The sequence below is a fragment of the Leptonychotes weddellii genome, chromosome 9 (assembly GCF_054177405.1).
Source record: "Leptonychotes weddellii isolate Sample4059 chromosome 9, ASM5417740v2, whole genome shotgun sequence".
NCBI classification, from domain to species: domain Eukaryota; kingdom Metazoa; phylum Chordata; class Mammalia; order Carnivora; family Phocidae; genus Leptonychotes; species Leptonychotes weddellii.
This window is the reverse complement of record NC_138377.1, coordinates 1,316,699-1,327,379: the sequence shown is the minus strand read 5'-3', so window position 1 is coordinate 1,327,379 and position 10,681 is coordinate 1,316,699. Positions and strand designations below refer to the sequence as shown.

The 10,681-nt window shown below is 48.3% G+C and overlaps 1 protein-coding gene across 2 annotated transcripts in view; it reads left to right on the top strand.

Annotated features, from left to right (window-relative positions):
• Positions 1 to 8,917, top strand: part of LOC115937545 (cytochrome c oxidase assembly factor 8) — a 28,073-nt gene extending 19,156 nt beyond the window's left edge. Inside the window, exons 4-5 of one of the 2 annotated variants that reach the window (XM_081829840.1) lie at positions 4,973 to 5,063; positions 8,537 to 8,917. In XM_081829840.1, coding sequence (XP_081685966.1) covers positions 4,973 to 5,063; positions 8,537 to 8,639 — 194 coding nt within the window. In that variant the 3' untranslated portion in view covers positions 8,640 to 8,917. The remainder of the gene's footprint in view (positions 1 to 4,972; positions 5,064 to 8,536) is intronic. The other variant, XM_081829841.1, reaches the window with a different exon arrangement.
• The last annotated feature ends 1,764 nt before the right edge of the window (positions 8,918 to 10,681 follow it).

The following is a 10,681-nucleotide window of genomic DNA, read 5'->3' as shown; positions in this document are numbered from 1 at the left end:
GGTGCTTCTGCTTTATGCTGAGCTCTGGCTTTGGGGTGTTTGGACAAGACACCGCACCAGACCAGCAGGTGAAGACGGCACCTGACATTCCTTAGAACCCTGGGGCTCCTGCCGTTCTGCCGGCAGTGGTACCGAGTGAGCGCCGCGTGCCAGGCCCGGCCCTGCCCACCACGCTGGCCACAGCTCCTCTGGTCTCAGAGCAGCCTTACGATGTGTGCTGCTGTGACCCACGTTCGAGCTCTGAGAGGGGCCAAAGTTCTGGGCCGTCTGCCAGTGAGGGACAGAGCTCCATCTGAGCTGGGGCACTAACCGCTGCTGCTGGGGGGCGTGTCTTTAGTGCCCCGTGTGCGTGGGCAAGGCCACACACAGAGAGATGTGCCGGGAAGCCGATGTGAACGTGCACACATGCCTCTCCTCCCAAGACTTCTCGTCCAGAAGACACCAGTGCTCGAGCCAGGGGTTCCGTTCCTTGGCCCTGTCGCTGCACTCAGGCCCTGACCACCCTCCTCCTCGCTCACCCTGTTCAGTCACATCTGTGCCTCTCCAGACCCTTTACTTCCTCCATGCTGGTCCATGGCTTGTGACCTGTTTTCTCCCTTCTCTACCCTGTGAGACCCAGCTTAAATGTCACCTTCCCTGGGAACCTTTGGCCTCCCTCCCCTTCTTGGGCAGCTGGTGGTTCTCTTTCTTGTCCCACTTACCGTCGATCTATTTGTTGATTTGAGGTACTTACCCAATAGTTACCATGTGCCAAGCTAGGCACCAGGACTTGTGATGGATGAGACAGAGAGCTGTAGCCTTGCCCTCGTGCAGCTGACGTTCTAATGTGGGCTGGGAGTGTGACCCACAGCCAGGTAGCTCAGTGGACACGTGCCGCACTCCTGGGGTATGAAGAACAACAGGGAAGTGGAGCGGGGGGAGTGGGCGTCGTACCAAGGCCTCAGAGAAGGCCCGGCTGAGGAGAGGCAGCTAGGGGAGATTTGAGCTGCTCCTCCCTGAGATGGAGGTTTTGAGGAACTGCAGGGTCAGAGGAGTGAGGACGTGTGGAACACACTGCTGTTTACTCCGGCAGGCCCTGGGTTACGATTTGGAAGGGATGTGTGCTCGTCCTCTGTGAGGGGACAGGCACGTGCTTGGGCCGAGCCATCTGTGTGCGTCTATGTCGTATGTGTAAAAGGTCAGCCACTTTCCCTTCTGCTTCTGTGGAAACGTGCCCTTGAGTTACCTTCCCAGCTGTCTCCCCCAGATCCTGATAGGGTTGGAGCATCGACCTCAGCTGTGCCGCTGGGAAACATGGCCTCCACCTGAGACAGCATCCGCAAGGGCAAGCATGCTAAAGCTGAGGTCGGAGCTCGGACACGGGCCTCCCTGCATGTGGGGGAACCCCCGGGGGCGGGTCCAGGCTCCTGCTGAGGTGGTGGGACCTGTTTGGGGCTTGGGGCTTCACTCTGAGCCCTCACTTGGTGTCCTGAGACTGGCCTGTGGGCTGCTCTCTGGTTCCTGTCCTGTGTGGCCTTTTTAAATCTGGTGGGGGGCTCTGAGGGTGGGCGCCGTGGCTGGCATCTCCCACCACACAGCACCGTGGAGGTGGCCGGGTCAGTCCCTGTGTGTCACCAGTCCCCACCAGCACCTAATGCATTCCCTGGTCCAGTGTGTGCTCACTGGCTCAGAGACTGAACTGTTAGGCCGGTGTCTGCCCCAGGCCAGGATGCATTCAGAGTGAGGAAGTATTCCATTTCCCTTATGCGGATTGCTCACGTTTCTTGTCAGAAGCTTCAGCGGGCATTGGAGTAGACACAGTGAAGCATACCACACATGACGGGCATTGGTAGACACACACCTGCACTTGCAGTAGTCACGAAGAAATTGAGCTACACTGGAACTGTCCCAGGCTGGTGATAGGTCATTTTCTCCGTAAGGCTTTTTCCTTTTCTGAGATAGAATTCACATACCATAAAATTCACATGTTAAAAAAAGATTTTATTTATTTATTTGAGAGAGAGAACACAAGCAGGGGGGGCAGCAGGCAGAGGGAGAGGAAGAAGCAGGCTCCCGGCTCAGCGGGGAGCCTGACTCGGGGCTCGATCCCAGGACCCTGGGATCATGACCTGAGCCGAAGGCAGATGCTTAACTGACTGAGCCACTCAGGTACCCCAAAAATTCACATTTTATTTACAATTCAGTAGTGTTTAGTATTCACAGGATTGTGCAACCATCACCATATCTCATTCCATAACATTTTCATCACCCCAGAAGAAACCCCATTCCCACTGGCAGTCACTTCCAATTTCTTCCTCCCACCAGCTCCTGACAGCCACTAATCTACTTTCTGTCTTTATGGACTTGCCTTTTCTGGACCTTTCCAGATAAATGGAAACATATAATATGTGGTCTTTTGTGTCTGCCTTCTTTTTTTTTTTTTTTTTTTTTAAGATTTTATTTATTTGAAAGACAGTGCATGCAAACAGCAGGGCAGTGGGGGGAGCAGAGGGACAAGCAGACTCTGTACTGAGCACAGAGCCTGCCGTGGGGCTCAATCCCATGACCCTAATATCATGACCTGAACCAAAATCAAGAGTCAGACTTTTTTTTTTTTTTAAGATTTTATTTATTTATTTGACACAGAGAGAGAGATAGCAAGAGCAGGAACACAAGCAAGGGGAGCGGGAGAGGGAGAAGCAGACTTTCTGCCAAGCAGGGAGCCCGATGTAGGGCTCGATCCCAGGACCCTGGGATCATGACCTGAGCCAAAGGCAGACGCTTAACAACTGAGCCACCCAGGTGCCCCAAGTGTCTGTCTTCTTTCACTTAAGTGCATGTTTTCAGGGTTCATCCATGTTGTAGCATGGACCAGGATTTCAAAGATTTTTTTATGGCTGAACAATATTCTATTGTATGGATAGACCACATTTTGTTTATCCATCAGTTGATGGACATTTGGGTTGTTTCTGCTTTTTTGACTATTACAAAGACTGCTGCTGTGAGCAATTGTGTATCATACCTACAAGTGGAATTGCTGGGTCATATGATAACTCTGTGTTTAACTTTTTGAGGAACTGCCAGGCTACTTTCCACAGTGGCTGCACCATATTACATTCCCCCCAGCATTGTGTGAGGGTTCCAGGTTCCCCATATCCTCATCAATACTTCTTATAATTGTCTATTTAGCATTATAGCTGTCTTGGTGGGCGTGAAATGGTATCTTATTGTCTTTTTTATTTGAATTTCCCTAATGACTTAATGATAGTATTTTTTCAAGTTCTTAGTGGCCATTTGTACGTCTTCTTTGAAGAAATATCTATTCAAGTCATTTGCCCATTTTTAAAGTGGGTTATTCTCTTTTTGTTGTTCTAAGTGTTTTCTACATATTCTGGATGTGAGACCCATATTAAGTAGGTGATTTGGAAATATTTTCTCCCATTCTGTAGGTTGTCTCTTTACTTTCTTGATAATGCCCTTTGAAGCACAAGTCTTAAATTTTGATGAAATCCAATTCATCTATTTTCTCTTTGCTTGTATTTCAGGTGTCATACCTAAAATGCACTGACTAATTCAAGGAGGTGAAGATTTGTCCCTGTTTTCTTCTAAGAGTTTTTTAGTTTTAGCTCTCACCTTTAGGTTTTTGACCCATTTTGAGGTTGTGTTTGTATATGGTGTGAGGTAGGGATTCAACTTTATATTTTTGCACGTGACTTTCTAGTGTTCTAGCACCGCTTGCTCAAGAGGCTGTCTCCCACCCTCCCACCCCCCACTGAATTGTTTTGTTACTTTCACTGAAAATCACTTGCTCGTAAATGTTTGCGGTTATTTCTGGACTCTGAGGCCTGTCCTTGTGTGAGTACCACACCATCTTAATTACTGTAGCTTTGCAGTAAGTTTTGAAGTTGAAAAAGGTGAGTCCTCCAATTTTGTTCTTCTTTTTCAAGATTGTTTTGGCTGCTGGGTTTCCTTGCATTTTTACATGAATTTTAGGATCTGGTTGTCAATTTCTGCCAAAGGCCAGCTGGGATTTTGAGAGGGATTGTATTGAACCTATGTGTCAATTTGGGGTGTGTTGCCATCTCAGCGGTATGAAGTCTTTAAAACCATGAACATGGGATGTCTTTCCATTTATTCATGTCTTCTTTCATTTCTTTTAGCTGTGTTTTATAGTTTTCAGTGTGTAAGTCTTACACTTCCTCTCAAATTTATTCCTAGGTCCTTTATTATTTTTGATGCTATTGTGAATGAAATTGTTTTCTTTCTTCTTTATATATATATATTTTTTTAATTAAGTAAACTTAATGCCCAACGTAAGGCTCAAACTTACGACCCCCAGATCAAGAGTTGCATGCTTCACTGACTGAGCCAGCCAGGCACCCCTGGAATTGTTTTCTTAATTTCATTTTTTTGGATTGTTTATTGTTGGTGTTTAGAAAAACACAGTTGATGTATGTATTTTGATCTTGTATCCTGCATCTTGCTGACCTCTATTAGATCAGTAGTCGTGTGTGGGTTCCTCCCTGTTAAGTCTTAATGTTTATTTTTATTTTTTTGAAGATTTTATTTATTCATTTGACAGAGAGCATAAGCAGGGGGATCAGGCAGGCAGAGGGAGAGGAAGAAGCAGGCTCCCTGCTGAGTAGGGAGCCCGATGTGGGGCTCAATCCCAGGACCCCAGGATCATGACCTAAGCCGAAGGCAGTCGCTTAACTGACTGAGCCACCCAGGTGCCCCAAGTCTTAATGTTTGTTTGTTTGTTTGTTTATTTTAAAGATTTTATTTATTTGACAGAGAGAGACGCAGCGAGAGAGGGAACACAAGCAGGGGGAGTGGGAGAGGGAGAAGCAGGCTTCCCGAAGAGCAGGGAGCCCAATGTGGGGCTCGATCCCAGCACCCTGGGATCATGACCTGAGCCGAAGGCAGACGCTTAACAACTGAGCCACCCAGGCGCCCCCCAAGTCTTAATGTTTAAATTGAAATTAATTTTCAGGTCAAAAAGCAACATTAGATGCAGAAGAAATGGCTGACTTTTACAAGGAATTTTTAAGTAAAAATTTTCTGAAGCACATGTATTATAACAGGTATGTTTATTTTTTTTCCTAAAATCTTGAATATTATATCCATATTGGGTAGGATTATTTCCTTATTTGTATTTAGTGACATTTATGTTTATATTAAAGGTAGATGTTGCCGTAAACTTAGTTTTTACACTTTTAAATAAAGTTGACAGCGTAAAGATATTTGTGTGGCAACCCCATAGCAGTTCATACCCCTCGTGCTTGGACAGTGGGTTCTAAACAGCACTTTCCACTAAAGGGAACTGGGCTCCTTGGAGAGGTTCTGGGGTGGGAAGAGCACATGATGAGTCGAGACACCTTGTGTCTGAAAGTGTGGAGGCTCAGAGACCAGCGGGGTCACATGAGAATGGTGCAGAAGCCAACTTGAGGGGCTCCCATAGGCCAAGGATGAGGCCACTTCAGCCGCACAAAGGAATGACCACAGTGGATTAAAATATATATCAAATATGCAAAGATCTTTGCAATCATAACAATATTGAAAAGCTCACAGTAGGGGCGCCTGGGTGGCTCAGTCATTAAGCGTCTGCCTTCGGCTCAGGTCATGATCTCAGGGTCCTGGGATCAAGCCCCACATCAGGCTCCTTGCTCGGCGGGAGGCTTGCTTCTCCCTCTCCCACTCCCCCTGCTTGTGTTCCTGCTCTCGCTCTCTCTCTCTGTCAAATAGATAAATAAAATCTTAAAAAAAAAAAAAAAAGAAAAGCTCACAGTCACCTCTGGATATAGGTAGGCTGCCAACTCATTATTCTGAAAATTGATAAATAAAAGAATCCAAAGAATGCACACCTTTCGTGCATCAACTCTATTTCAGGGTAGCCATATGAAGGAGCATTTTTCTTTGTAGAAGGATGACAGCTAATGCAGAAGGAGTTAGAAAGTTAACATTTTCCCAATGAATAATGGATCTGGGTCACAGTCACTCACAACCACTAAAACCATTGGGTAGGAAAGCTGGTGGGGCTTTATAATACATGGGTCAGGGTGATTGCTCCTGAGCCCCGGTGCACCTTGCTGTACACAGTGGGGCCCCTGCTGCATGCCTCTGTGAGGTGCAGGAGGAAGTGGGGGTGCCACCTGGGAGGCGTTCTTACCAAAAAAACAGAGAGGAATCTAGGCAGACCTCGAGACTTAATACCAGTTCACAGGAAGAAGGTGTAAAGGCTGTATGGGGTGAGGGTGAGAGGGGTTCATAGAAGACCACGTTTAAAATGATAGCCTGAAGATATAATCCCAGAATGTTGGAGATTCTGCAAGAACAAATCCAGTTTCAACAAGTAAGTAGACTTTTATTTATTTTTTTATAAAGATTTTACTTACATATTTGAGAGAGAGAGCGAGCGTGCACAAGCAGGCAGAGAGGCAGGCAGAGGGAGAGGGGGAAGCAGACTCCCCACTGAGCAGGGAGCCTGATGCGGGGCTCGATCCCAGGACCCTGGGATCATGACCCGAGCCGAAGGCAGACACCTAAGGACTGAGCCACCCAGGCACCCCAAGTAACTAGAATTTTATTTTTATTTTATTTTTTTTTAAGATTTTATCTGATGGAGAGAGACACAGTGGGAGAGGGAACACAAGCAGGGGGAGTGGGAGAGGGAGAAGCAGGCTTCCCACGGAGCAGGGATCCTGATGTGGGGCTGGATCCCAGGACCCTGGGACCACGACCCGAGCCGAAGGCAGAGGCCTAAGGACTGAGCCGCCCGGGCGCCCCAGTAACTAGAATTTTAAACAGGAGGGGGATCTACTTCAGATTAAAAGAGGCTTCATGCAGTGTACGGTCCTTACTTGGGTCCTGATGCAGACAAACCGCCTGTAAAAGATACTTTGTTAGAGGAAATTGAAAAGTGGCTGTATCTTAGGTTGTATTGTTCATTTTATCAAATGCAATGGTAGTGTTGCGGTTACGTGTTTTCAAAAAGGGTTTTAACGATACACAGTGTGTATTTCCAGGAGAAATGATAGGCTCTGACGTTTGAGATGTGCTTTAAAAGGTAACAGTGGCAGTGTCAGGCCAGGCAGGGGAGGTAAGATCTAAAGGATGGTGGTAGTGGTTGAGGCTTGGCGAGCTCGAGACCAACACGCAGACAGATCAGTCTCTCAGTATGTGCATAGTGGGTTAGTGTAGTCCGTTACTCTGAGCTAGCTAAGTTATTCAGTCAAGCCAGTATAAGTTTTATTTCTCTAGACCTTTGATTTCTGGCGTGGACCCATATCATGTTTGCACCACGCCTCATCCCCGGTGGGCTGGGTGTGTGCTGTGTGGGGTTCAGAGCAGAGAGGACCAGCCTTACCAGATGGCAGGTAGCAGAGGGCCTCAGCGTCCCCTTCTGTGCCCACGCCACCTCCTGCCCTGCCTTCCCTATGGAAACGGGAAAAGCTGAGTTTCCCTACACTTTGTCAGAGTATTGATGGAGTAGAATCTGGCTGTTCCTTAGTAGCATAAGAACTTTAATCTCGATGGGATGGAAGCCTTTCTTGTTCATTTACGGCACTGCTTCCCATTTATAACATCAATTAAGTGGATAGAAACAAGATCGTTCTCATGAGGAGAGGGGTTTTCTATCCAGCCACTGCAAAGGCTCCAGAAAAGGAGCGCTTTTACCTCTTGGTACTGCTTCTTTTGAGCCCTTGGTCACTCTCCTTCCTTTCTACTGAGACCCAGTAAATCCTTTGAGTCCAGTCTGAAATAAAAGTCCCATGTGCACTCATTAGCTCATTTGGCTGAAAAGCATTGGTACTAATTGGCATTTCAGCTTCCAAGGGCTTAGCATCGTAAGAGTCTGGAATGTGTGCATTCTGTTGTGGAAACTTTCCAAGCTTGGCCCATTGAGCAGTGGGGTGAATTTGCAATTTTCGGCATGTTTTGTACAGTAACTCATGGGCAAGTGAGCCTGAGACTGTGAACTCCATCCCGGTATTTGTGTGAGAAGCTCTGGAACTCTTTCCTTAGAGACACAGATTACACAAAAGCTCAGATCATTTAGAAAAAGAGGATGTGGAGCTTTATGATGTTGGCAGTCATGGTAAATTAACTTCTCACGATGGAGTACTCTGTCCTGTGCTTCTTATGCAAATAAGATGCCCAACCAGCATGGTCCCCACTGAGTCCTGCCAGTTGTTTGCCCAGTGGTTACGCCCCCATCACTCAACAGTTGTCTCTCTCCAGTAATGCCACGGGACTCTGGAGGCCCCAGGCTTCTCTTTTGGAGTCTTTTAGCAAAAACCAGAGGATTGTAGCAGAATAGGAAAAGGTGGGGGTTGGGGTGCGCTGGGCATTCACTTTGTTGAGCCTTATTCTCAGCCTTATTCAATCTGGGGGGAGGAAGGAAGGCTCTTATGGCCAGTTTAGCTTTAATGAGGGCAGAAAAGGGAAGAGACAGTGGGAAAGGTGGAGGGTAGTCAGGAGGACTTGCCTGTGGGCCTGGGCGCTAGTCCTCAGTTACTGGGGGGATGTCACATGTGCTTCTGGTGTTTCTCTGTAGAGACTGGTACAAGCGTAATTTTGCCATCACCTTCTTCATGGGAAAAGTGGCCCTGGAGAGAGTTTGGAGCAAGCTTAGACCAAAACCAAAGACCAGCACCTAGGAGCCCACCCTGACCCGCTCACCGCCGCTGTCGGAGTTTCCTGGGAGTTTTCTGGGAGAAGCGGCTGCTCTGGGAATCCATTTTACAAGGGTTCTAAAAACCTGTAAGTGAACTGAGTCCCACGCCTCCTTTATGGGGGCCCCTTGGCTTATGTCAGCACAGGGTGGACTGGGAGAGTGGGGGCCCTGGTGAGCTGTGGGCCACGTGACTCTGTCCTGACTGGGGATTCCAAGCTGGCCCATCATGGACATGATGTTAAATAAAATCCAAGCACTGTGTACCCGTGTTCTGTGCTTTTGAATTCTACCAGTTTGAAATAGAACAATATAAAAATATTAGTGTACTTTGACCTGCATGTTTGACTCCACTGATGGGAGTAATTTGGGAGCCGGCTGTGGTCGTGTGTACCGTGCTCGCACGTGACCAGCGGGCCAGGAGGTGCTGGAGGCCCCGGTCCACGCCCTGAAGAGCCGCCAGCTGTCCTGGGGCGCTGGCGCCTGTGCAGCCCTGTGAGGTGGGGGCATTCTGGCCTGCGGGAGAGGAAGATACCTGCCTCGACAGCAGGGAATCGGCCTTCGGAGCCAGGCCTTGTTAGCAGGCGTGTCCTCTGCGGACCCATGAGCTATGTGGAATTAACCAAAAGCTGCTTGGCAAACAGTTTCTATTACAGAGCGAGGCATGGTAATCCAGTCATAAGCCCAGATTTCTTCTGCGGCTTCTAAGCTGCTGGGCGCAAAGATGATTTCCAAGGAGAAGACTCAGAAGCCAGAGGAAGCATGTCACCACCCCCTTCCACGGAGGCTCTCAAGGGCTGGCGGGTGAATGGGGGTGCGTGTGAGAATCTCACCAGCCTCGTATCTGCCCAGGGGGCCATCGTGCTGCACCCCGCCAGATGCCTTGTGTCCCCAGGAATGCACCCCATGCTGTTAACCCAGGTCCCCAGAGGGTGGCGGACGGGCACCAACCAGCATGGAACATGGAGTTGGATAGAAGTAACACTGTATCGTTTATTCACAGCATACTCCTGCTGAACTCAGATTCTCAGCCTGTCACCAGAGTGTGTGGCACTGTGTGCATCCTCAGAGAAATGAGGGAAAGGGAGAACCAGCAGGAGCGAGCCTTTTTTTAAAGATTTTATTTATTTATTTATTTGACAGAGAGACACAGCAAGAGCAGGAACACAAGCAGGGGGAGTGGGAGAGGGAGGAGCAGGCTTCCCGCCGAGCAGGGAGCCCGATGTGGGGCTCGATCCCAGGACCCTGCGATCATGACCTGAGCCGAAGGCAGACGCCCGACGACTGAGCCACCCAGGGGCCCAAAGATTTTATTTATTTATTTGACAGAAACACAGCGAGAGAGGGAACACAAGCCGGGGGAGCGGGAGAGGGAGAAGCAGGCTTCCGTGGAGCAGGGAGCCCGATGCAGGGCTCGATCCCAGGACCCTGGGATCATGACCTGAGCCGAAGGCAGACGCTTAACGACTGAGCCACCCAGGTGTCCCGTGCAAGCTTTTAATTCTTCCTTTATCCCATCAACTTCATTGACTGACTTGAAGGTTATTTGAAGATTATCTTTGTCTGGGATGGTATCACATTGGAATAAATAGCAACTTGCAGTGGTATTGTTTCTACTTCTTTTTGCACATCAATTCTTAAGGACTCTGAGGATGACTTTCCATAGTAACAGCAAAAGACAAGGGGACCACCTGGGCGCTTGGGGGGCTTAGTCAGTTGGGCATCCAACTCTTGGTTTCAGCTCAGGATTGAGCCCCATATCAGGCTCTGTGCTCAGCGGGGAGTCTGCTTCTCTGTCTCAAAGAAATAAATAAATCTTAAAAAAAAAAAGACAAGTGGACCATCTGAAAGAAAATTGGTTTTTCAGGAAGGTGAGTTCCAGTGGGTGGTAAAGGTGTGTGTGTGAGCGCATCATCACAAACTGTTAAAGACATATTGTGTGGTATGTGACTCTGTGAAGGGGGAGAGACGGTTTGAAAAGCTGATGTATATTGTAACCGGTGGGACTGTTGAACAACCATACGTGTG